The sequence below is a fragment of the Symsagittifera roscoffensis genome, chromosome 10 (assembly GCF_963678635.1).
Source record: "Symsagittifera roscoffensis chromosome 10, txSymRosc1.1, whole genome shotgun sequence".
NCBI lineage: Eukaryota > Metazoa > Xenacoelomorpha > Acoela > Convolutidae > Symsagittifera > Symsagittifera roscoffensis.
Genome location: NC_087071.1, coordinates 12,137,858 through 12,165,676, shown reverse-complemented (window position 1 = coordinate 12,165,676; position 27,819 = coordinate 12,137,858). Strand labels below are relative to the sequence as shown.

Sequence of the window (27,819 nt, the reverse complement as noted above, 5' to 3'; positions counted from 1 at the left end):
TTACTCTGATAGAATGATTCATGGTCAAGTCGGTTTTTGTTTCCGTTCGAGACTTGTGAACAATGTACTTTCTTTTCGGAAAATGTTGCTGTGAATTTATAACCTGTAACTGTTGTTGCTCGGGCTTTTGAATAGAGTGTCGCTATTACATTTGTGGTTTCTATAGCTTGTGGTTCTGTTTCACATTGTGATACTTGATTTATTGCATATTTGTGTAGTGTTTTTTGTTCATTTTCTTCACAATCGTAATGTGTTACTAATAAATCTTGTGGTCCTGTACGAGGGGAAGGGTTTATGTTTTGATTTGAGATTACTAGAAAAAGGAGTTGGAGAAAAATTAATAATTTTAGAATATACATGTGTATGATAATCCTGAGTATGGATTATAAAATGTAATGTAGCCAATTGTGTTTTTGGTATATCTGTCGTATTTGTATATTACTTCAGTAGTTATAAACGGTGGTGGTAGTGATTGAGCTGTTATGTTAGGTGGGTTTAATGGGTAGGGATGTTGGGTAATATTGTTTAACTTAACTGTGATTTCAAACTTTAATTGTAAACTGTTTTGTTGGAGTATTTGAATATTGTGATCACGGATATCGTTGTGAATATCTTGGCGATATTGTAATCTATTAAGTGCCCAGTTATGAAGGCGGTTACTTTCTTGATGTTGTCCAAATAATGGTGGAGGTGCTGTAAATGTATTCCAATCTAATCTTAAAGGAATATTTATTGATGATTGTTCTCGATATCTGGCGTCGAGATTATTTGGAAAATTTAAGTTAAAAGGTGGTGGTGAAATCTGGCTTATTGATGGTGTTGATGGTAGTGATAATGTTTCTGGTAGTGATGAGGATGTTGTTGTATCCGTAGAAATATCTATTGGATTATTGACTAAATTTAATTCACCTTGTGTAAATGAATGTGTTGTCCAATATGGTAGTCGTGATGCCTGGTTTGGGGGGTTAAAGGGATTTTCACGTATTTGTTCAGATGTTGGTGTTGAACCTAAGTAATCTGATGGTAGGCTTGAGGTGCTACGTTGTGAAAGAAGCGTAGGGGTTTCTGGTAATATACCAATGGGGTTTTCTGGAGTGTTTTGTGATGGGGATTGAGGTATATCAAAATGAACTCGGGGAGTTTGAAAATTTCTGTTTCGTCGAGGATGTATAATTTGTCTATTTATTTCGACTGTATTTTGGTTTTGACTAGGATTTCTTATTCTACTTAGTTCTTGTGGTAGTGTTGGGTATAGGTTATATGTTGGTTCGCTTAGAGGTGCTTGTCGTTGAACTGGTTCTAGTGGTTCTGATAAACGAGCATGTCGTTCTTCAAAAGTGTATGGATTGTCTTGAAAAGAAATTCGTGTAGATGTTTGAGGATTTTGAGTAGTTGAAGGTGGTGTTGGGTTATCTTGGGATGATGTCGGTGAAGACTGATTCTGTGACTGTTGGGTAGCAATTTTTGATGGATTTTTGAATTGTTACTTTAGTGGGAAGGTTTATGTTTATTATAATATTCTTCCAAAAAAATAATTAGAAAAATTGTTGCTAGGGCAAATGTGATGATTGCTTTCTTTATACATTTGCATATTGTCAAAATGAGGGATGATAAAAATGTTATGAAGATTACAAACAATAAAAAAATATCAGTTCTACTGAAAATTGTTCGTATCATTTAGACAAGTTATATGAATCGTACCTGTGGATATAATCAAGGGTTTTGGAAAGTTGGAGAAATAGTTCGAATATAGTGTAGAAAATTAAAAAAATGTTACAAAAAATGATTAGGATTATTAGAAAAGATTCAAGTATATCAAAAAGAAATATTATAAAGGTTTCAAGTATTGTAAAAAAATGTTTAAGATTTATGAGTATTTGAGTAACTGATTGAGAGAAGAGCATTTAATAAATGATCTCTTGGTCGAATATTTTTTGCTGTTTGAAGCGATTTTCAAGTGTGGTCGGATTATTTATTAGTTTTTTGACAAGTGGGTTGAGTTTTGTAAAAAATTGTTGGGGGCAATTTTCATGGTGACCGGGAGGTCGTCTTTTTCTTTATTTTTGTTTGTCAAATGATCCGGGGTATGGTGAGATTTTTATACTTTAGGCTAATTGAAATGTTCATTTTGTTACTTTAGGCTAAGTTAACAAATTTGTTTTGGGGGTATTCGTGGTCTGAGTTGGGGAAATATTGTTGATCTTTGGGTTATTAGATAAGGGAGGGGTACGGTATTATGGTGATATTTATTTTAGTTGTCAAGTTGGAGTGGTTTGCTTATTTTTGACCTGGAGGTCGTAAAGTTATAGTTATAGATGTGCCTGGAGTTCTATATGATTCGTCTAATTGGTCTTAGTTTGAGTTAGAGAAAGTGACGGATTGGATGAATCCTATTGGTCTATTTTGAACTAGAATTATTGCGTACTTGTCAGCATGTTATTTTGAAAAATGTAAATGGAAAATGTTTCGGAGGTTTCAAGATTGTGAAGTATAATGTTAAAATTACTTTTGAAATTCCACTTTCTTTAAAATTTTAGATTGGGGGATGAATATTTTATAGTTTTTACGTGGTTGATTTCGGAGTCTTGTTGTTTTTCTATTTTCTGATTTGTCGATTTGTTCTTGGGGTATTATTTGTTCGGTCATTTTTTTATTTTTTCTTTGTTTTGGGGATTCTTTATGGTTTTGTGTATTGTTTTTGGTGGCGGTTGGTTTTGTGTTTTGATTTTCGGTGGGGTTATCATTTTGTTCTGTGTTTTTCAGATGTGGTTCATTTTGAATGATTTTTAATCCTGTGAAAGAATATAATTGAGTTAATTCGCGGAGTGCGTATTCTTTTGGGTAATAAGGTAATAGGTTGTTTCGATGTTGAACGATTTCTTTTTTGTTTGAGTCGGTAATTTTATATGTGACATCAGTGGGTTTTGCAATTATTTGGTATGGTCCTTTTCGAAGGGGTTGTAATTTTTTAGAAATTCCTTTTTGAGTATTAAAATTAGGTATTAAAACAAATGTTCCAATTTTTAATTCGGAGGCTGGTGTAAAACGTGAATTGATTTGTTCATTAATGTTTTGTCTTTGTAATAACTTTTTTGTTATTTTTTGATAAATTTCATTGTGTTTTTTATCTCTATTTAGAATCCATTCGGTGTGTGTACCGGAGGCTAGTTTAAGAATTTGTGGGTGATGAAAATGATCTTCATCGTGTGTATGTAAAGGTAGGTTATAACAAATTGAGTCTTTATTTGGTTGACAATAACCTTGTGCGTTTTTATGAGAATTTGCTGTAAACATTATTGGTTTGCGTGGCTTTTGGTTAAAAACCATTTCGTATGGTGACATTCCTAAAGTTGTCGTAATTTGTGAATTATATGCTAAGGGAAATAATTTTACATCTGCTGACCATTCGGTATATTTTGTATCATTTCCGTTGATGATACATCTGAGATATTCTTGTAATGAACGGTTCATACCTTCGACTAAGCCGTTTGTCCAAGGTGCATGAGATGTACGTGGTTTGTGTTTAATGTTGTATAAATGACATAGTGTGATAATTTCATTATTTATGAATTCTGTACCGTTGTCTGTAACTAAAATTTCTGGTAGTCCGAATTTTGCTATCCAGTGTTCATAGAGTGTTGTGTAAGCGTAATAAGCGTTACAATGTGGTACTGGGTTAATTGCTACATAATGTGTAAATGCGTCAACAATTACCATAATGTAGGAGTTTCCTTCGGATGAGGGTGAAATTGGTCCTTTGGTATCAAAAGAGATACGATGATTAAAGTACAAACTTTGTCCTTTAAAATCTTGTTTTTGTGCTATTTGTTTTTGATTTGGGTAAGGTTTATTTAGTTGACATACTATACAATCATTGCATAGTATTTTTATCCAAATTGGTGCATTTGGGAAGTAAAAATTTTGTATAAAATTTGAATATGTTTTTTCTGATCCAGAGTGTCCTTTAATATTTTGTGTATGTGAAATATTAAAAGCTATAAGAATCATACTTAAAGGGAGACAGGGAACTGTAGATTCATTCAGGTTATACTCTAAAAGGTCTGTATTTTCGTTAATTGTTGTGTTGTTAAATTTGCGAAAGTATCGGAGGAGTGTTTTGTTTCCTAGAATGGTTGAATCTGCCTTGACAGGTTTAGTTTTATATTTGTGCCATGATTTTAGTTGTCTAATTATCGGGTCAAGATTTTGATATTGTTTCAGTGTTGAAATTGTAATCGTTTCTGTTGGAGGGAGAAAAATGTTTTCAATTTCGAATTTAGATAAGGGTATTGTATCAAGTGGGTCGTGGAGGTCAAAAACTTGATTTATTGTGTATTTTGAATCATTTGTTTGTGGTCCTGATAAATTTATTTTATCAGTTAAATTTTCTTTTTCAATTAGTGGAAAATGGTCTTTCTTAGGCGGGTGTTGTTTTGTTCGTTTTTGTTGGGTGTTATTTTTTATCCATTGAGAATATGGGATTGGTTTGAAAGTTGATGTTCCAAGTAGATCAACTTCATAATGATTATTTTGACAATCTAAATAAAGTGGGAAATGTTGTAAACTATTTATTTGTGATTGTTCAATATCAGTTTTTACTGCATATTTGCATTCCAATCGGGGTGATGTTTCGTTTTCTGCAAGGTAGAATTTTATGTTTTTGGGTATTTCAACTGTTGTTTTTCGTGTAAGTAATTCAGGTGGTGTATTTCGACTTAAGGTGTCTGGTAATGCAAGATTTTTTCCTGCAGTCCAAACTATATGTAAGTTTGGAAATTTCATTAGAATTAGTTGAAATCTGTAAACTCTGTGGTTTGGGTTAGATTTTTGTGTAAAGAGAAAGATGATTGGTTTATGGTCTGTGAATAAAACTGTGGGGTGTTTTGATCCAAGTATCAGAAATTCATATTCTGTCAGTGTATATATTATGGCTGTACATTCTCTCATTAGAGTTGAGAGTCGTAGCTCTGCTTGAGTGAATAATCGAGAATTTGCTGATATGAGGTTCATTTTATTTGTACCATTATGTGATTGTAATAGTGCTGCACCGATGCCAAAGTTCGAAGCATCGCACATTGCATAAAATGGTTGATTTGAATCTGGAATTGTGTTTGAAATTTGTTCAGTTAAAAGTTTCTTTATTTCTTCAAATCGTGTTTGATGTTCTGTGTTCCATTCAAAATTATTTTGTTGTCTAAGGATGTTATAAAATGGTCGTAGATATAATTGCATTTTATAAACATATTTACTTAAAAAGTTTAACATTCCAAGAAATTCTTGGATTTTCTTTTTATTTGTTGGTGGTTGAAGTTTTTGAATAGCGTCAATGCGTGATTTCAATGGAGTGATTGTTTTTCTTTCTATATTATGTCCTAAGAATTTAACTCTTGTCAAAAAGAAGTGTGATTTATCGGGGGCGGCCTTCAGATTTTCGTTCTGAAGTATTTGGTGATATTTTTCTAAAACATTGAACATCTCGTCTTTTGTTTGTGATTGCATAAAAACATCGTCTAAATAGGTGATTGCGTTTTTCTTGAGTATTAGTGGTCTAAAAATTTTGCTCATAAAAGCTGAAAATGCTGCTGGTCCTATGGATATTCCATAGAATAAACGGTTGAATTCATATTGTTGGTTTCCGATAACAAATTGTGTTAAACGTCGTGATTGTTCATCTAGTGGCATTTGATTGTATGCACTATTCATATCGGCGGTTGTAAAGTATTTGCCGTTTATTTTTGTTAAAATAACTTGTATTGGTTCAATGGGCCAATTACATTTTGATTCATCTATAAGTGAATTGAGGTATCTAGCATCGAGAACGATTTTTAATGATTCTCCTTTAGCTAGAATGATAACGGGGTTGATAAATGTGTTCCCTTTTGGTTGTTCTTCTTTATTAACTGGTGATATAATGTTGTATTGTTCTAAAATATCGAGTAATCTGTTCACTTTATCATGTAAGTGAATTGGTACTTTACTTGCTCTCTGTTTTTTGAAAACTGCGTCTGGTTTTAACGGGAGATGTAGTGATGAACTGATTTTTCCAACATCGAATTTTGATGTTGCATAGACTGATGAATATTTAATTAGCTGTTTGGCTAACTTTTCGAATTCGTCTTGTGTTATTTGTGAATGTTGGAAATTAAACATTGTTAAAAATTTCTGTTGGTCCTCTGTGTAGTTACTTATGTTGAATGTAGGTTTGAAATATGGAATTTTTGTGAAATAATCCGTATTTCTGTTTTCGTTACTTATTATATTATTTATAGATAATTCTTCATTAAGAATTGTAGATTGGCAAATATCTAGTAATTGGAGTATATTATTTACGCGATAAGCTTTTTCGTGTATTGGTGATATTGTAGCGTTGGTTTCACAATATCCTAGAAGTCCTAAAGGTAATGTTACTTGGTAAGGTGTGTTGTTATAGACATGTAAGGAAATGATATCTGAATTCGAATTTTTCAAATATTTTATGGATGAGATTGTGATTTTGAAAAATTTGTGAATAGGTTTGAATTCAAAATCTGACATATAAAATTTTTGTTTGTTTTGTTCTTTATCGTATTGGTGAACTTGTTTGATTGAAAAATTATAGATATTTCCTGATAGTGGTTTTAGGTGTTTTCTTTGTTGGTTAAATATCGGGTAGAATTTTGAAAAGAATGGTGGTTGTTTATTTAATCTTTGAAAAAATGTTAAGGATGTTTCTTTTGTTTTTGTATATTTATCTTTGATTAATATTTTACTATTTAGTATGTTAATTGTTGGTATATACTTCGAAATAAATGGTATTCCAATGATATTATATTTAATATCAGTGATATGGAATATTTGTTTAAATGGCTTATTTAAAATTTTGCTTTGCTCCATTGTTCTGGTGGGGAGGAGAAATAATTGGATTTTTCCGTAGTTTATCAATGTTGATCCTTGTGCTGTTGCTAACTTACTGGAAGTTTCAAGAGGTGTTAGCTTTGGGTGTAAAGTTTTTATTTCATTCCATGTGGGGATGTTTATTATGTTTGATTCTGCTCCTGAATCAATTAAAAAATCTATTTCAAGGTCTGGTGGTTGAAATTCTTTATTTCTTGGGCTTTCTAAGAGAAATGGTATTGTCCAAATTTTTTCTTTGGGTTGTTCTTTTTGTATATTTTGATAAATGTGGTTTGTATTCAAGCATTTTGTTTTGATATTTTTATTGGTTTGATTTGTAGTGTTAATCTCATTTGTTTCTTGCGTCGTTGGTGTGGAATTTATGGGTGTAGTGTAATAATTTTGAAGAAATTCTGATTGATTTTCATATATGTGTGATGAAAAAGGTTGTTCATATATGACAGATTCATAGTCATTTTCGACTTTTATCATATTGATAGAAAGAGTGTTTTCAGTATCACTTTCTGAATCTGATGATGTACAGTTTATTTGATTGAGTTGTAATGTATCAGTTACTGTGTCATCAATACCTGGAGGGTCTGATGTTGTTTCTGGATTAGATTGTACTTGATTAATATGTCTTTGATGTTTAGGTGTACTACTTCTGTGGCGATTATTAGAATTATTATAGTTATTATTATTCCGGTGTGGTGATTGGGAATAATTTCTATAACGATTATTATAACTTGAGTGTCGATTTTGTGAATTATTTCGCGATCTATTTTGATAATTGTTGTTTGGTCTGTTATAGTTCGATCTATTATATGAGTTATTCCTTGATCGATTGTTCGGGTAATTCTGGTTTCGGTTGTTTGAATAACTTCTATTTCGATTATAGGAGTAGTTTCTATTCCTATCGTATGATGAATTTCGTGATTGGTTGTTTGGATAGTAGTTATTTCTTGATTGGGAATTAGATCTAGAAACAAATCGTTGTGTATTTGAATGTGATCTGGAGTAGTTATTTCGACTATTTGGTCTATTGTAGTGATTTTGTGATGAATTATGCGTGTTTCTTCGTTCTGGTGATCTTCCTCTATAACTTGTGTTATATGGTGATTGATTTCTTGTATAATTTGTATTGTTCGGGAGTGGTTTTCCTGAACTGTTGTTGCTGTAGACTGTTTTGTTCGGTAGGTTTTGATCTTTTTTCATGTATTGATGGAATGATTTATTTGGTTCTTTATATTTTTGAGGTTTATTTTGATTGTCTTGCTGTTTTTGTCTACATTCGGAAATACTATGTCCGTATCGTCGGCAATAATTACACCATTTTTTGAAAGATGGTTTGCCTTTAAAGTTTGGGTTCTTTTCGTAAATATTGAGTATTTCAGTGATTTTTTCAACGAGGTCTGTCTCTGATTCCTGTATATTATTAATATTAGTGGGAGTCGTTTCAATTCTGTTAACGTATTGTAATTTCAGATTTTCCGTTTCTTCTAGTTTCATCGTGATTTCTGCTTGTTCTAATTTGTCTACTAGTTTTCGAAAATCTAAATCGGGTTCTCGAATTGAAGAAGGATGGGATGCTCTCTTTTTTATTGCTATTTTCCTTAATTGTGGTGTTAAGGTCATCATTAAGATTTCTGTCATCTTTGTGTTTTTATAGTCATGTGTATTTAATGAATATGCTTTTCGAACTAGTGTTTCGATTCGTACTGCTATTTGCTTGATGGTTTCGTTTGGTAATCTGCGAATTTCATTACATAAAACTCTTTGTTGTTGTTTGTTTCTTTCGGAGTCAAACATTTTTGAAAATTCCTGTGTAAACCTTTTCCAGTTTGATTTTATTTCTAGAGGTAGTACTGAAAACCATTTTTGGGCTGCGCCATCTAAGGTTGTTTGTATTAACGCTGTGCGTCGATGTATCCAGTTTTGATGTAGTGGCGTATTAATTGGTTCAGGTCCAATATTTAAAATCAGGTTTGCTGTTACTGCATTTAAATAATCTTCTACAGAGTATTCAGGGTCTGTTCCTGTGAAAACCATTAAAGGTTTGTTTGATGTTATTGATGATCCACCCATAAGGTATGGATTCATTGTCATTTGTAATGATTCTGCTGCATTTGGCATTTGAGAAAAATTTGAAAGTTGGTTTCTTGTTATTTCATGTTGTTGGAGATAATATGGGAGTGGTATTTCATTTTGCATTTGTGATGGTTGATACGAGTGTGCAGTCATTGGATTTTGTTGTTGAATTGGTTGAAAAGATTGTGTATTAATTAGATTTTGTTGTTGAATTGGTTGTTGATGTTGTGCATCTATTGGTTGTGGAGAAAAATTTCTATGATTTGTACGTGTTCTCTGTATTCCTTGTCTACGATATTCTTGAGTATTTGGTGCAAATATATCTGGTTGTAAGAAATCATCATCTGAGGATAAATAATCCATTTGATAAGATGTCTGTTTTTTATTTTTATTTTGTTGAAAAAATGGGTAATTTTCACTGTGATCCTGTGGAGGATTTGTTTGGAAATTTATTGAATTAGGTTGGGTCATTGGGTTATCCCAATTTCGAGATCTTGTATATTGGTTAAAATTTCTTTGTGGTTGATTATATGTTTTTGATGGATGTGTATAATTATAATTATGGTCTGTAAAGTTGTTTCTAGTGAATGTTTTGCGTGTTTTTGATGGTATTGTCATGGGTCTGTATGTTTGGTAATCCATATGTGAATATTTAGGGGCAACCGAAGGTTTAACGGTTGATTGTAAGGTTACCTGTGTTTGTGAAGGATTTGTATTTCTTGGTGTTGTTAAATTTGGGCGTATTGGTGAAATACTTTGTTGTGTAGTTGTTGTGTGTACAATTTCTTCATTTATGAAGTGTGATGGTGTCTGGATATCTTGTTGAGTAAGATTCCTAGTTCCATTGAGGTTTTCGTTGTGTATGACTGTAGAGTTTAAACTATTATTTTGTGTATCGGGCAAAAATGTATTATAGTTTAATGGTGTTGCATCAATGGTGAATGGTATTATTTTTACATAATCTCTTATGTAAGATATCGTACTTATTGCTTGACTTGAGATTGATTGTGGGAAGCTTATAAATGCGGGATGAGACCATTCGGGGTCCCAAACATAATCTGATTGTTCTGTGATAGCGGTATCATCGTTCGAGTTTTGGGGTCTAAAATTTTTTCTTGCTTGTGCAATTAAATCAATATTGTGTGTGAAATAATCTATTATGAACCATGCCAAAATTTTTTGTAGATCGTGTTTTGTATGTTGTGAAACGTCGTTTTTTGTGAAATTTTCTTTAATGATGTTTAAATAACTAGAGAGTAGTGTGATTTCATGTCGTACTCTTAAATGTTTAGATGTTTCTGTCGGTGAGACATTTGTTATTGGGATTTCGTTTTCTAATATCGAAATATAACTATATATTATTGCGAAAACTTCATTGGTGAATATGGAGTTTGCTCTTTGTGAGTTATGATATTGGATGCTTTTTATATATTCTGAAAAAACTTTTGAAAATTCTAAATCAAGATCGTCTGTTTGAATTGTATATTTTCTATTATTATGGTTTGGTGAGGTGAATTCTATGGAGTAGATTCCATACTGTTGTGTTATGTTGCATATATCTTTTAAGTAGTGGTCTATGATTTGTCTTTTGATTTTTACATCTGGGAACTCTGTTTTACATGGACTGATTCCGGGTTCAAATAAATTTAATAGTAAATTTTTGCAAAATATATGCTGTCCTCTATCAGTGGTTGCATCTATTATAAAAGGAAAGATTTCATCATCATCTGGGCTTTCTTCACCTGGGGTGTGCGTTGAGCTCATTTTTTCGTTCGATGACTGTTAATATGTAATTATTGATGTGTCCAATTGGTTGATTCCAATTGTATAAATGTACTGGTTTGTGTTTATACTGCTTTTTTATTCTTCTTTTTCCTCTTTTTGATGAATTTGAAGTTGTTTCTGAGTCAGAAAAATATAATTGATCGTGAAGTGGGCAATTTTTATCTATTGATTCTTTTAGTTTGTAAAGTTCGTCTAAACTGTTGGTTTCTGATTCTGAAAATGCGTTTCGATTTTTTGAAAATCTTTTTCGTGTTATTTGTTTTTGTTTCGTTATTATTTTTCTTTTTAGTGTTTGTCGTTTTGTTCGAATGTATCCAACTGTTTGTGTATGAGGTGTGATTACAAGGTCGTATTTTTTGTTATCTATTTCACAATTGTGTAAAACGATTGTTTGTTTATTTCCTAGGTTTTTAAATGACATAAGGTTTAGGATGACGGATGCAAAAGGTTGTTAAATGATTTCTATTTTCCTAAACTGTTAGTTCTTACGATTTTTTGGTTAGCTTAACCTGGGTCTATTTGTTCAGGGTTGGAGAGAAAAGTATATCGATTCCGAAGAATGATTTTTTACTTTCTCGTGGCTAGTATAAGTTAAGGTGTTAACTTACTTAATCTTACTTAGGGGTAGTGATTGTGTTCAAGGGTTGGAGAATAGTAAATCGATCCACAAGGTTCAGGTATAATTAGAACGCGAGTAGTTCGTTAGATACTATTTTAAACTTACTAAGTCTAAGATTTATCCTGGGTCTAGTAAAAGGAAGTGAAGGATGAATAACCGAAGTTCTTCACTGTTTATCCTAATTTGAATGATTAGTTTTGTTTAAAAATTTCTATTAGTCTTAGGTCTTTAGAAAGGGTTGGGTAGTGAATCGACGTTTGAGGTCGTTAGACACTAATTAAGTGGGTGGGGGAGAACAAAGTTGTTCTGTTTGATCCAAGGATAAGCCTTGATGATCAAATTTGAAATTTAATTAAGTAGAAAATGATTTAAGATCCAAGGATAAGCCTTGATGATCTGGTTTTAAAATTAAGTGAATTTAAGTTTTAATAAAATTTTAAATGTGTGTAAAGGAAAGATTTAGTGTTTTGATGATATTAGTGGGTTTATGATTGCTGTTATGTTTTAGGTGATGGAGCTGGAACAACAGGATGATTTATGATTACTAACCATTTATTGTCATGCTACTAATTTTTATTTTTTATTTTTCAATAAATATTTTTCAAACATGTTTTGTATATTACTGCAGAGTTTTAGGAAAACGATCTTAGATCTTTTCATCAATCGTTATTGTATATTAATAATTTTGTTTAGCGCCTGAAATGATTTTGAAGATTAACTTCAAGGTTTTATGTTTGCAAATGAAAATCTAAATTCATTGCCAGTAGTATTCTAAATATAAAAGTTTGTTCTGGTTTTTGCCTAACTATCATATAGCTATATGGCAAGTTTCTACTTTGTCGTATGTCGTCTCTGGTTCGAGGTCTTCTTCCAATTCCGGGTAGTTCTGTTATGGTTCGGAATATTGGCTCTGATCTATTGAGTCGTAGAGACATTTCGATTAAATTATTGTCGTATAACATTTTGTAAATGTTTTGTCCAAACTCTAATCTGCTAATTCTGCTATCTGATGACCGAGATTTGAATAAAAACATGACTAATAGTGGCTAGTAATCATGGAGACTATGTAAAGATCCCATCGACAATTTACAGTTGTAACACTTTCGGTTAATTTGGGTGAATGATTTCTGTTAATGATAGCCCAGGCCACGGCCTCCCGGGTCGATGTCGGCGAATAACTTTTATAAAACTTTTTCAGTCGCGGAATTGTTGATTCCGCGACCGATAATCCATATTCTGGACAGGATTTTAAGTCTGGACAGCGGAAAAACTCTGGAAATACCGTATCTCGGTCGCGATGGTATGTCCACACCCTGTAAGTCGGTTGATCTATCACGATAGTTCCTGCTTGTCATCAAATTTTCCTTATAAAAATGTACCAAAAATACCCGTTTTTTTTTTGTAAAACCACATCTGGTTGTCAATGCTTTTAAATACTTGTTTTTCTCAAATGTTTTGTGCTCCCGCTTTCTGTCGAACCTTCAAACATTCCTGCATAATGTTCTTCTCTCGTTTAATTATCATCTTCTGTTTTTGCCATCAATTACATTTGGGTTTTTGATAGTATTCACGTTTAATGGTGGCTTTTTGGCTTGCAATAGCCTTTTAGTGTTTGTCGCCCAAAGACGCGCGCAGATTTGATTTTAACCTTCCGTCCAATTTATTTTTATAATTAGCATCGACTCTGCTTGTTAAGACAACACTCGCCGCCAGCAGTATTTAACCCCTTAAGCAGCAACAAAAGTTTTATTCGGATCAATGTCATGTTTACTAACCATGTGAGTTAGGACTGGAGTGTATAACTCATAGAGTAATTTCGGATAGGGTACACCGTCTGCTCGTCACGCTATCTTATTTTCGGCCGGATAGATTCGTGCAACTTCTTAGTCTAATACCGATCCTAATCTTACTCTTATACTATCTAGTCTCAGGTTGTTTAACTAGTCTCTGCTAGGCTCAATAGATCTAGGGTATACTGGTTTATTGCGGCTGCTGAAGTGCTCGGGAGAGTCCAACTAATTTCTAAGTTAAATTCAAATCTCTCTGGTGCTGAAATTACAAGTAACTTCAGCACTTACAAATAAGTGGGTTGTTAGTTAGATGGATCATGATTGGTTAATATTAAATACTTTACATTGGTAAAATATCTAATTTATCCAATCATAAAATGTAGTTTAGATCAGGTTCCACATGCCTCAAAGAATTTAGAGCAAAAAAGCTCCACCACCGGTTTCGGCAACCTTTTTTTGATCAAAATGTCAAACATTTTGAGAGCCTTTCAACGATTTTTTGCTGCCTGCATATATTCTGGTAAACAATTACCAATCGATGCCTAAAAAAATATTTCAAATCCAACTTTATTTCAAATAAAGCAACGGTAAACTACGTTTTGTAAATTTCGCGGTAGCAACTCGTAAGAGGCCATGTTTAATACATTTGGTCAGATACTTCCGAGCAATGTCTTACCGTACAATAACGCAATGTAAAAAATCAAGATTGACTGAGCTTCAAAAAATATAAATTTTCCTCAAAATCTATCATATTAAAAATGTTCAAGTTTTTCAAAAAACTGAAATAATTTGAGTGATTTTTTTCTGAAAATTTCCACCCACACGTTTTTAAAAATAACAAGACTGCTCGTATCAGGGCGAAGCCCTAAATGTTCCGACTGCCTTTTAAGGTTTATGAAGCAGTAATAACATTAAAAAAAAAACAAATTTAATAAAATAAAATGAAATTTTTTTTTCTAAAACTTGAATTATTTTTTTATGAAATCATCTCCCCACACGACTTAAAAAGTACAAAAAAAATAGATTTCGCTATTGTAACAAATCAATTATGGCAAATAAGCTTCTTTCACCCAATTTGGAACGATTTCTATGACGGATTAAATCTCCGCTTACGCGTTAATAGCGCGAAATATATCGCGCTTTAATTGTCCAAAATGGCAATCTTTAAATCCCCATAACTTTACGAAAAATGATCACAGGTGAAATATCTTTTAAAATTTAAGCTCAGGACAACAATACCTTTTGAATGATTTTAAAAAATTCCGTCAAAAATGGCTTAAAAAGTCAAAATTTGTCTGAAGAAAAAAAACCCCACCCCGAGCACAAATACTCCGTTACTTTCGTATCGAAAATCGGAACAATAATTCAAGGCATTACGGAACAACTCAACTCTTAATATATGTAAATAAATTCGCTCCCCCCTAAATACGCCCCTGCTATTATGCATTTCTTTCTCAATATATCATTAAGAATCGGTTCATTAAGAATACAAAATTGTACTGACCAAATAGCGGAGTGAAAAAACAAAGAAATATGTACGATGTGTTTTTCCTCAATTTTGACTATCACAACCTTTAAATTACAAAGAAAAATTGTTTAAGAAAAATCTATTTTGATTGGATTTTTTAGAGCAATCGTCAACTTTCACTGCTTCGAAAACAGCAATCGGATCCCACTCCAAGTTTCCTTCTAAACTGTTCTGTGATCGTCATCCAAACTACGAGCTCAGATATTTCTGTGAAGGCGTCAAATGTAAAACTCCCATCTGTGAAGAGTGCTGGAAAAATGACCACGAGGACAAAAGTCACAGAATCATTCTAATGACGGAGCTGATGGTCCAGATTGAATCTCAGAAAGATATCCAGAAAAGGCTGGAAAATTACAAACAAGAGTGCCAGAAGGTCGCTATGTTTCTGGAAGAGGATTGGAAAAATCTGCTGAAGAATATTGCGAATGCCGAGAAAAAACATCGAGAGGTACTGCGATCCAAATCGACAAACGAGTTAGATGTAAAATCAAAAGAAGTCAAAGAATTTTTACGATTGAACTGGAATGATGTGAACATCTTCAAGTCAAAATTTTTATCTAAAATTGACGACTTGCGAAAAACATGGGAAGATATTTACGGCAAGCGAGTAAAAAATACAGAAAATTCATCACTGAATAGCAGTTCTTCAACTATTGAAAACGCAAAGGATTCGAGCATATCAGAAAAAAAAGATGAATCGTTCTCTTCATCGCAGAATGGATTTGATTGTCTCATTGATACGAATAGCGAAACGATATTTGAGACGCGAGAGAATGATACGGTTGATTATCAGGAAAAATCAGAGTCAAAAAATATAAATAAACTTCCATTGAAGAAGGTGAAAACGGGCAAGTTAGGAAACAAAAAAGTTCCTTTTATAATTAAAGCAGTTTACAATTCAAGCACAAAGGAAGTATTTGGCCTAGCATATCAGCTCTTCAATAAAGGCACTGGCATCGCTGTTTGTAGCATAAACGAAGCAAGACGTAGAGTTATATTCGAAAGAGAGATGAACTGGAATTCGTTGAGGGGGACCGACGATACAGAAGCGGAAAACTTACTTGATATAGCAATGGACGGTGGAAACATACTCTATGGAATCGTACAACGGTCTAAGGACAAAGAAAAAAGATTAGAAGTTTTGGATCAGAACAATTTCGTAAAGAAAGGACAACTTGACACACGTGGAATTGAGAACAAAAAGAGAATTGGCTGGCGTGTTAGTGCATTCGGCGGTACTGTTGTGTTAGCAGTTTATGACTACAAAAAACACACTGAGGACAAATGGAAAAGTGTGACTGTGTTCAAAAATCAACGTAGAGAGCATACGGTTTCTTTGAATATTGAAATTGAAGGCGAAATGTTCTATTTTACTTGGAGACCTCTTTTGGTCAACGCTACAACTCTGCTGCTCTCATGTGGTGTTAATGCCAAGAAAATAGCAGTGGTTTGGTTACCATCTTTATCAAAACATTGCTCATCGGTATCTGATTCCAGCTCAGCGCCGAATTCTAGTTCGGAAACGCAGTCTTCGCAAGCCGATTTAACATCAACTGCTCAAGCGCTTGACGAGCTAACACCTGGTGTTACTTTGAACCCTCAATCAGTTCGGTTCCTTAAGCTGCCAGTAAAAGGAATTATTAGTTCACTTGTGTGGTTAGCATCGGATAACGTGCTTTTATCTAAATCACTCGAAGGATATTTATTCGTCTTGGAACTATACAAAAAGGAAAATAGAACAATATATAAGCATACGTCTTTGTTTGTGTATAAAGTTGATTTCGAACAAGTTTTTTCATCAAAAAATCTCGACGAAAAAGAAAAAACAATACAGCCTATGCCCGAAATCAAAACTCAAAAAGAAAAAATAGTACACTGTACCATTGACAACGCTACAATCTTTGCTACTTACAATGATCAAAAAAGACACATGCGACCAATACTTCTTGATCTAAAACACCAGAAGAAGCTTTGAACATATAAACTCAGAGATTCAAATTGCCAAAAAGCGTATATTATAGTCTCGATGCTTCAAATAACCCAATATTTAAACTCTGAATAGATGATAAACTTATAGTTTTAAATAATTTTAATTAATGAACAATAAATATTCGTTTATTTAGGTGAAATAAGATGTCGCAAGAACTTTAAATAGTTATTAAATAATAACCCAAAATTAAATAATAACCCATTGTCATAGATTCATCTACTAGTGTCTATCAACTGTAAACTCACATCTTTTTTCTCCGCATTAATCCTGATAGGTGGTTAAATGCTTTTTTAATGAGTAGTCATTGGAACTTAACGATGGAAGTTTGAAAAAACAGTGATCGCCATTAATGGTTTAGCACTAAACATTTACACACATAGAAAATGCAGTGCTGAATTATTAGCACTGATTCAGAGCTGGAAAAAAAACGAATCTTTCTGCTGTGAATTAAGGACGATTTCTTGACGATTAAATAGAAATGAGGCAATTTATTACCGACTTAGAATATCTGAATAATTCACACCCATTTACCCCTCGCACATCTTCCCCGTTTGTTCCTCAGCCTTCCCTTTCCCTCTTTCTCCTCGTTTTTATCTCTCCCACCTCGTAAACGTGGTGGGGGGTTGGTATAGTAAGCTGGAAAGGTTAAATAATAATGGAATGCCCCCCCCCCCCCCAATGGCGTGGTGTGTGAAATGTAGGGTTTGGAATGTTTGTGTGTGTGTGTGTGTATGCATGTGTGTGTGCGGGGGCGGGGGGGGGGTTGTCACGTGCATCCCATTTAACCCAACTCCAAAGTAAATCCGTACATCGAATGTCATAAATAAAAATTTGATGGAATTTAATGATTAGAAGGGGAAAAATTATGTTTCTTTATGATCTAAGTTTTATCCAATTTGCACTAAATCTCAGAGGCTTAGCAACGAGTTAACTATTTTTATTGCTATTTTTGAGCTATTTTTTTCTTTATTTCCCAGCCCTAAACTTCGATAATCATTTCTAACTTATCGATGTTTAATGATAAAAAACTGCTAATTCATCGGTCTAGAAACAACACACGGAATCATCCAAAAAAATAATTAAAACTGGATTGGCAATTTTTCATCGATGAGTACTACTGGTAGCTGAACCCGGGCTAAAGAAACCACAGGCCTGAGCTCTTTGATTTTGAAAAACTGCTTATTGATTTTTGGACACTTCTTTTTGTCCTACTTGCGCTTCTACCTAACTTGGAAAAAAGTCAAGAAATTGGTTTCGGTCAGAAATTGTTTTAAAATAAATATATATATTTCGAGACAATAGAATACATTGTTGAGTTTTGTTAGTAAATTGGATATCATGAAATTATAATCTAGGAAATCATTTGAGGCGGGAAAATTAAGTTTAAACGCGTTCTAATTGCTCAATATCTCCATCAGCAGCCATCAAATCCACGTTCATCTCCTTAGCCGCCTGACACAACACACAAGGTAGACAACACCACACTGCAACACAGTCTCCAAGTATGCCCCCCTCTATGCTTTTTTGTTCACGAATCTGAAATAGAAAGTGTTTTTCTCAAACTTACGTGAAATAACTGTTGTTCAGTTAGTTTAGTCCAGGTACTGGTCATTCGATCTCTATTGACTATTAGTTATGAAGCCATAGTCATACTGATATTCAGGGGCGGATTTAGGGGGGGAGGGACAGGGGGCCTCGGACGCACCCTCCCTCAGGGATTCGACCCCCTGCCGACCCAAAGGGCCCCCTTTTGGTACATTTTTGGCCGACCGATCCTACAATTTTTCTAAAAGCGCCTTTGGCGCCAATATATACTAATTTTGAGGGGGAGCGCGCGCCAAAAAAACGCAATTTGTTTGTCAAAATTTTCAAAAAATTGCCCAAAAACGGCTTTTTTGAGCTGTTTTTTAAAATTTTGCATGCCGCGCAGAAAAATTGACCAAAACATAGTCTTTTTGATGTTTAAGGAGAGAGCTCGGAAAGTCAATTTGGTCGACCTAAAAAAAGTCGTCAAAATTTTTTAACATTTTTTTGAAAATCTGCCCCCCCCCCCTTGAGAAAATTCGAGATCCGCCCCTGCTGATATTTAGGATTCATTGTAATGTCGGTGACCTTGAGCAATATAATCGATCAGATTCAGAGGCGGATCTAGGATTTTTTCGAGGGGGGGGGGGGCGGATTTTCAAAAAAGTTTCGAAAATTTTGTCGACCTTTTTTTAGGTCGACCGAATTGATTTTTCGAGCTCTCCCTAAGCTTTGGGAAGAAAGGGAGTCCGACCCCCCCCCCACCCCTCCTAAATCCGCCCCTGGTCAGATTTATTAGTTTTTTGAACACGGTTTTTTTAGTGGAAATCAGTGAACAAAAGAAATCTGATGTCAAAATAAGCAGTTTTAAGCTAATCAACTTCATTTAGCTTGATTGATTGAAAAGATAATGCCAATGATTTGGCTTTAACTAAACAATCATCAAAAGTTTGTTTGACGGACAAAAAAAATAAATTTCTTTAACTAGGGGCGGATTTAGAGAGCGGACGAGGGGGTACAGATGCCCCCTCAGTGATTCGACCCCTTCGCCAATAAAAGAGTCTCCCTCTTGTATTTATTTGTGACATCCATTTTCGGCCGAGCAACCCTAAAAATTTCTAAAGGCGCAATTGGCGCTAATATATACTAATTTTGAAGGGCAGCGTGGGCCAAAAACAAAACAACATTTTTGACCTACTTTTTCAAAAATGTGCCTGCGGTGCAGAAAATTTTTTTCAAATTGGGGTCTCTATAGTGTTCTGGGAGCGCTCGGAAAATCTTTATTCGACCTAAAAAAAGCTCAATAAAATTTTCGAAAATTTGATAGCCCGATCCATAACGGGTCTATGGAAGTCAACCCGAGTGGGGGCTATTCTCATGCGCGAAGGACCGAATGCGCGAAAAAAGTTGTATGCGAAAAATCGAAAACAAAATACGAAATCTCAATACCCCAGTCCCTGGAAATGTTTACTTTCTTTACAAATTTTAGATTACTGAAATCTGATTGGCTGATTTATATTTTCGCGCAATCGGACCTTCGCGCATGAGGGATTCCACCAACCCGAGTAGCTAATTCAGTTAATGTTAACAGGAAAAAAGATTCGTTGCGTATAGAATTATATTTAAGTAATTTAGTTGTACGTGTTGACTTCCATAGACCCATAATGTGCTTGTCACACCATTCCGAGCACCTGTCATCAATTGTTGATGAATTGTTTCAGTTAAAACCCAAAATGGCTAACTAGAAGCATGTCTGAAAATATTAACTTTTAATTTCCGTTTAGACAACACGTTTCAAGATTCGTTATTAATTGATAAATGATTAAATATTAAATCGAATATGTAACAAAAAACAGAGTTTTTATAATAGGATACACATTTTTTTTCTTTCGGATAGAGCAAAGAAAGACGCAGACACGTGATGCAATTTCGAATCAAGAATGCAATAACTATTTCAGATCCGAAACAGGTCAAAATAACAATTTGACGACCTTCAAAGCATTGCCCCAACATTAAGTAAGAGGTCCTAGAGGTAACAGAATAAATCGATTTCACAAGAATTGCTTTTTGAGAATGACTTATCATTGCTTTCGGATTATATCACCTTCTTGGGCACCAGAAAAAAAAATAATTGAACGAGCAGTAAAAATTGGGTTAATTAGGATAACGCTTGAAAAAAAGTGTCACAAAACGTTCACCTAATCTCCGTAACTCCAGGAGCAAAAAAACATCAAAACATTGAATGCTAGCAGAACCCAAGCATTAAGTCCCAGATTAGAGCCAACCCTACCGGTGAACATCCAATCGGGACTTGAATAAGCTGCCTCCTATAAATACAAAAGCAAGCATAAAACAGGCAGGTGGTGAAACAAGGATTGGATTCATAATGAATCCAAGACAAACATTTGCATTGCAAAACAATTCAAGGAAAGAAATAATGAGTCGACAAACGCCTAAAATAAGCATAGAGCAATAGGAGGAACGCTCGATAAAAACAAAGGAACTAAATTATGCAAAAATGAAGGACATCATCAATGAACCAGAATTCGAAACGCTACGAAGGGATACAGAACAGAGGTGCCTTCAAGGGAAAGGAACACTCATGAAAACAGAAGACACACAATCTACCAAAAAATGACGTTCAAAATGCTAGATGAAGACTTCTTAATTTGACGACTTCTAGATGCAACAAAAACATGAGAATGTAGAACTGGTGATTCTTCTGTAAACTCGACTACTCGCAAATTTGACGTGGACAGCGTCACCTTGAGTATATTGAGGTTTAGAAGTGTACGCTACGATAGTTTAAAGGCCCAGTAGAACAATTATTAGCCTGAAGTAAACTAATCAGGATAACCAAATTTTAGAGAAAGATCAAGCTTTAACGTCATTGTCGATACTTTCAGAAAAACCGACATTTAATTCTTTGTAAACATGTAAAAACAGCTTCGCCCTCTCCAATGACGTTCATAGCCCTCATAGAGCAAGTGCACGAAGTCAACTCACTAGAAGATGTCAACTTGGTGGAGATATCAAAAAATGCATCAAACACTTATGTATTGTGATCAAGGATAACACCCGCAACCGCAAAAAGCGGATAATCCAAAAAACATTCAAGGCGGATCACTTTCATGATCCTCATAGAGCACATGACGAAGCCGGCTCAATGGAAGGCAAGAAATTCAGAAAGGTTGTAAGAAATTCAAGAGACCCTCGTCAACACAGCAAGAAAAACTCAGATATTTTAGTGCCGATCTTTCTTATGGCTCTATTAAGGCACAGTTGCAGCAATTGTAGACCTGACAAAAGCCCTAGGTAAGTAGTCCTCATCATAGACTTCCTTAAGTCTTTTCTCGGCCCCACTGAACGCTGGGAGAAAAAATGGCCAGATGGGATATGATAGATAACGGCCAGATAAGTTGTATGTCATAATGTGAACCAAATCTGACTAGTTGGACCGGAAGTTACTAGCACTTCGGAAATATATCCTTTCGATCCCAATTGCGCAATTTAGTCAAAATAATGAGCAATTCGATGCAATTTTGTTTTTATGGCCGCAAATACACTAGAACTCAACCCCGACAAAGAACCCCTAGTGACTCCAACTCTCCGGCAAACACTTCCACAGTTAATAAGCCTTCTACGGGAAAGTGATAACAAAAATTAGGACCCCTATAAAATTTTGAATTTGACGTAAGAGTTTGACTCCGGTTGACAAAGGGTGTGACCTATAAATGACCTTTGGGCGTTTATTACCAAAATTCCGTAAAAACCCAGAGATTAACACCGGAAAGTGGCGTACTCCCCAGTCCCAATTTGAAATCGGAATCGATCAGCGCATTCGGAATCGCCAATAATTCGAAGAATGTTATCTATTGGGAACTAAACAGAAACAGTTATTTCACTGTAACATTGGAGTAAAGAATTGAGTGAGAGTGGACGTGGCAATCAGTGAGTTCTGTGAATATATTATTAATAGAAATTAAATTAGACGAAAAAAAAAGTCACATTGAAAATTGACAGTAACAGAAGCATGGCATGGGAAAAATATCCCCTAAATAACATGAAAGTACGTGATGATTACTCAGCTTCCGGGATGTGGGTTTTGGCATAATTTAATTCCTAAGAAGCAAATTACGTTCCCCTGATAGCTAGAAGGCCGGGATTGGAATAGAGTATAGATGGGAATTATGGATGGCTTGCGAAAACTCTAAGAGAAAATTCTCCATCCAAGACTTCCGGAAGTCGTTTCTCAGCATCCACGGAACGCAGCGAACTAAAAATTTGCAATGTTACAGCTAATGGCAAGATAAGTCGTATGCATAATGTGAACCAAAATTGACAACAAGATAAACTCAAAAATTTTTGAGCCGATCACCCTCATGCTACATCAGGGCACAATTGCAGCAATAGTTGACATGACAAATAACTTGAAAGTACGAGATGATTAGTTAGCTTACCAAATGTAAGTTTTTGGCAAAAATTGACGCTTAAGAGGCAAATTTTGTTCCCCTGACAGCTATATGGCCGCGATTAGAGTATAGTTTAGATATATTTAACTTGCCTGACAAAAGCTATAAGTAAGAAGTCTCTATCCTGGTTTTCGGGAAACCGTTTCCTGGCATCCACTGAACGCAGGAAGCTACAACTTTGGGACACAAAACTTTTATTTCAATAGCGCGCTTCCGAGGGAAGGTGATAACATACCTATTAAAGGACTAAAATAGAAAGTGTCACTGAGATATGAACGAAGCTTGGTGGGTAGGAACCCTAAAAAATCTCGAACCCGAATACTGAATAATGGTGTCGTCGGGATAACCTTTAAGAGACCTTTAAGCGTTTTTGAGCAAAAATGCGTGTAGAGCTCAATATTAACATATGCAAGTGGCGTACGCCCCAGTCCCAACACTATCAAAATGTGATCGGCTACATTACTAATTATTGGAAACATTTCTATCTAAAGAGCATTAAAGTAGAAACTGAAAGGACAAAGCCATTACTTTGTTTTACTGGAGTAGTACATTGAGTAAGAGTAGACTTGGCAAATATTGAGCTAAACTCAGCTTGTTGATTATGTTATCAATAAAACTCCAACTAGACGAAAAAAAATGCCCTCGAGGAAAACACTATTAATAGGAGCGTGGCATGGCAAATTGTTCTCCTTGATAACATGATTGGACTGGATAATTATTTAGTTACGGAGGTGACTCGTTGGCATAGTTTGAACCCTTATTACGTTCCCCTGATAACTAGAAGGTCGGTATTGAAATGAACTATATATGAGAACTTTAGATGCTTGAAAATTTGAAATAGCCACCCATGAAAAGGTTTTTCTCCTACCGCGGAAAGTCAAAATGTTAGTGGGATAAATAAGTAAAATCTTTTGGCGCCTAAACATATCTCAGTTTAGAGGAGAAATCGGACTTGATAAATACAAAGAATTACATTAGGACAATTGTTGATAGAAGAAGAATTTGGTTAAAAACTTGCCTAAGATGCTCCAAAGTACATGCCAGCCCTTTTAGTGTCGACCATAACTCTCAAACTATAACTAAAATTCAAATAGGAATTGAATTAAAAATTAGAAACAGCCTACTTTCAGAAACAACAGTTGTAAGGACGTAACGAGATTGTTGGTTCTCATCAGGAGAGAACGCGTTTTACTAAACCAGAACTTAGTTTTTTCTAACCAGAGTGATTGTTGAAGTTAGAAGAGTCTGTGAAATTACCTCAAAAGAAAAGTTATCTGTGGATACACTATTTTAGCAGGTCAAACTGAGTTGGTGTAGGGAACTACTGATTGTAATTCGTTAATTGGGAATCTCTATAGAAGGAGAATCCTTTAGTTGAAGTGACTGGAAAATGCAATGCAATTAGGCATTAGTGCTGATGAATCGCTGACCCTTTCCTTCGACTAGGTCATTAGATTATTTTCCGGCCACTTAGAGCCTCCTGTATTTGGACTTAAACTTATTTGAACTTAATTACAAAAGGAAATTCCTGCGATCGTTAGAGCGGACAAAACAGCCTCAAGAGCAGCACAAAAAGAGGCACAAAGCGTAGTACAGTACAGAATACTTGCCCTCAACTTAACCTTTTCATTCAAAAGATTGGAGGAAAAAGTCGAAAGAGAAAGGAACGATTAGACCGGTCTAGCCGATTGGGAAACAAACAGAGAAAATCAACGTGAAGTAGTCAGGACTCTAATAGAGAAAAAGCCTGGACAAAACAATTCTCTGAAAACCTGCTTTATTCATAGGAGGCAAATTATTCTGCCGGATCTGAAAAACCAATTTTAGATGCTGATCTGGTGTTACCTCTGAATTTTAGTCAAAAATTATTTGGATTTCAATAATTATCCTAAACTTTGAAATCACTCTAACCTTGTTAATAAACTGCAGAAACTTTTTTAATGCTCTGATTTTTAATCAATTCAGTTCTCAATCAAAATTTTTATAAGGAGCCTATAAGGGTTAAATTACTTGATATATAGGTTTTGATTTGGAAAAGTTAAAGAAGTTTTGCTGTATTATTCTACAGTTTTTCTTATCAATCCCGAGCTCTCTGAAAACACCAAAAAAGACCTGCTTTGACCACAAACACCCCCTCTTCAAAATTCATCCCCCCTTTTTACTGTTTTTAGATGTCATTTTTGGCGACTGACCTTAAAAAACGGCGTTATAAAAAACTAATTTTGAATGGGGAGCAGTCGCCAAAAAAACGCAATTTTTTGGTCAAAAATTTCTCAAATAAGCCTAAAACCGCGTCTTTTTTTTAAATTTGGCCCGCGGCCTACAGAATTTGGCCATGACAGGGTCTTTTTAGTGCTTTGGGCGAGCTCAAAAAAATCAGATTGGTCGACCGGGAAAAATGTCGACAAAATTTTCAAAAATTGTTTCAAAATCCGCATCCCCCATCGAGAAAATCCTAGATCCGCCTTTTTTCATGCATAAAAAGCAATTTATGAGATTTTACTATTTGCTGATATTGGAAGTGCTACAGAATACGAAAGTAACAGTAATTTTTTGGAACAAAAACTTAAATATGAAGTGATGGAAAATATCTTCTTATTCAGCTTGTTACGTGAGTCAATGTTCTCAGCCACTTACTACCTGTGAATAGGATGGAGGCGGAGCAAAAAGCAGAATGGTCTCAGAGCAGAATGGGTCCAAGAGCAGAGCAACAGAAAAATATTAACTTTTATTGACAATAACAAGAAATGAAATAAGAAAATGAAATCAAATAGAAAATGACTAAAATATGCATGTTTTGAATAATTTTATCAACTTTTTATAAATTGAATTTAAAAAAAATCTCGATTCAATTATTCAAATTATGCATAAACTATTGCTTATTAGGTAATATTGACAATTCTCATACTTAAATTCCCGATTAGCGTACAAAATTCGATATTTTCCTGTTTTTCTGCTCTTGGACCCATTCTGCTCTTAGACCATTCTGTCTATTGACTGGCCACCGAAGAGAACTTTAATAGCAAGAGTTCAGACCTGGGTACTGACATCGACTAAGCTTCTACGAACACTTAATCTCGTTTACAATTATTCCCCCCTCCCTTTCTTGAAAGGTGGGGGTTGTAAGTGTATCCATCACATCCTACCTTTCCTCTGAGGGAGATTGGGGCTATGAGGTTGATTAGGGGGATGAAGAAGATGATTCCCCACAGAAGACATCCGTCGCCCATTGCCTCAGCCACTTTACCTGTGAACAAACAGAATGCGGCACAGAATTTTTGTGTTTTTTTGGATCTGTTTTTAGGATCCGTTAAATGGAGATGCCGCCCGTCACGCCAGGGGGGGATCTAGGATTTTCAGAAAAAAAATACGAAATTTTTTTAAGTCGACCAAAAATCACTACAAAATCCCTTATTCTGAAATTTTTGAAAAAAAAACATTCTGGAAGCTTTCGACCAAAAAATCGCGTTTTTTTGGCACGCTCTCCGCCCCCTCCCCCTCAAAATTAGTATATAATTCAAAGGCGCCTTTAGAATTTTTCTTAGGTTTAGTCAGCCAACAATGGATATCTCAAAGTAGTACAAAAAGGCGTCAACCCCCCCCCCCCCCCTTCCCCTAAATCCGCTACCGCGTCAAGCTGATGACTTTTTGGTATTCTCCCAAGCCAAAATAAATTGTTAACGTACCCTTTTTTTAACTATTTTTTGGCTTGGAAATGAAATTTTTTGATTAGAAAAAAGAATAAAGGCAATACAAAATTGATTTGATCAGCTGAACTTCTATTAAGGAGTGTGAAAAATTTTTTATGAATATTTATGAAAAGTTTTTTCAAAATCAATTTAGGGAAAAGAATTCGTCTTGATTCATTTATATTGATTAACTCAAATCGTGAGAAGATAGATCGTGAGAAGATAAAGAAAAACTAAGCTTCTTTAAAAAAAAACTTTATACTTTTTGAAAAAAAAAATGTTTCAGTTTTAGTTTGCTGAACATTTGCTTTTCTAAAACATTTTATAAAATTTCTATTAATAAAATATGTCATTTTAACAAAATTGAACCAATGATTCGACACAACAATTGAGATAGAAATTAGTTTCAGTTTTGGGTTTTGGCCATTTGAAGCTCAAGAAGAAATTTAATTAAAAAAATGTTGTCAAAAAATGAATAAAAAATGCTACAATTTTAGTTTTTTTAAATATATCTCATGTACTAGACTTAAACGAAGCAACTAAAACACTTGTAACTGAGAAAGAATTAGAAAAGTGTTTTAGGAATTACAAGTGCCTTCTTTTTGGTTGATCGATTCAGAAAAGAAGGCTTGTTACTGCTTCTCAACTTAATTAAGGCTCTCTTATTAAAACTGAACTTTCAATCCCGGAAAATAAAAAAATATCAAGTCCAAATGGATGATTTTACTTTTATTGTATATATTCTTGGTGATGAGTTTTTATATGCGTCGACTTTTTGAGATGTGGATTAGACGTACCTTGTACATAGCAGGGTAGAAAATATGTGCATGCGCAGATTTTCATATCGCTGAAACAGCTGAACAATCCTTCGTTCCATTCGCCCATTTTGCTCTTGTCGACTTATGTTATTTTCGGCTTTGTTGGAACGGAAAAAACCAATTAATGAAGGACTGACTTGATTTTGGACAGTTTTCTACCAAATTAAATCAAGTTATGATTTCTTATTGTTTGGTTAATATTTCTCCAAAGTTTGCCAATTTGGGCTATCATTGTTTTCGGTTTGGATTCTTGAAAAGGATATAAGACTTCATCTAAAACAGGTAAATTTTGTTTCGTTTTGGCGGCCTTTGTTAACAAATTTGACTGAATTTCAAGGTTTGGTTGATTTTCGGCTGTCATAGGCTGGGATTAAAATACTTCAGGCGGGTTTTTGTACAGTTTGCACAACCTTTGTATTTTGCCCAAATATTTGATTAATTCGCAATGTTTGGCCATAAATTTGCTAAAGGTGTTTCAGTTTCTGGTACTTTTACAAATGGTATACATTTTATGACGCATTGATTACCTTTTGAGCAAACTTACTCAAATCTTAAATCATAATGTTTGACCGTGTTATTCATCATTGCACTATTTGGGTTGTTGGTAAAAACTATGATAGCTTATAACCAACATAACTAGATC

The 27,819-nt window shown here is 34.4% G+C and overlaps 2 protein-coding genes across 2 annotated transcripts in view; one reads left to right on the top strand and one right to left on the bottom strand.

Annotated features, from left to right (window-relative positions):
* LOC134855644 (uncharacterized) overlaps positions 1-16,748 on the top strand; it is a 29,241-nt gene extending 12,493 nt beyond the window's left edge. The window contains exon 3 of the mRNA XM_063872205.1: positions 14,785-16,748. Coding sequence (XP_063728275.1) covers positions 14,785-16,658 — 1,874 coding nt within the window. The 3' untranslated portion in view covers positions 16,659-16,748. The remainder of the gene's footprint in view (positions 1-14,784) is intronic.
* Positions 16,749-17,925: 1,177 nt separating this feature from the next.
* LOC134855440 (cornifelin homolog A-like) lies at positions 17,926-27,603 on the bottom strand. Its single transcript, XM_063871968.1, has 3 exons — positions 27,156-27,603; positions 25,816-25,916; positions 17,926-18,209 (listed from the first exon to the last, which is right to left on the bottom strand). Exons 1-3 carry the CDS (start codon positions 27,241-27,243, stop codon positions 18,057-18,059), a joined length of 342 nt encoding a protein of 113 aa, XP_063728038.1. The 5' UTR covers positions 27,244-27,603; the 3' UTR covers positions 17,926-18,056.
* Positions 27,604-27,819: the final 216 nt, after the last annotated feature.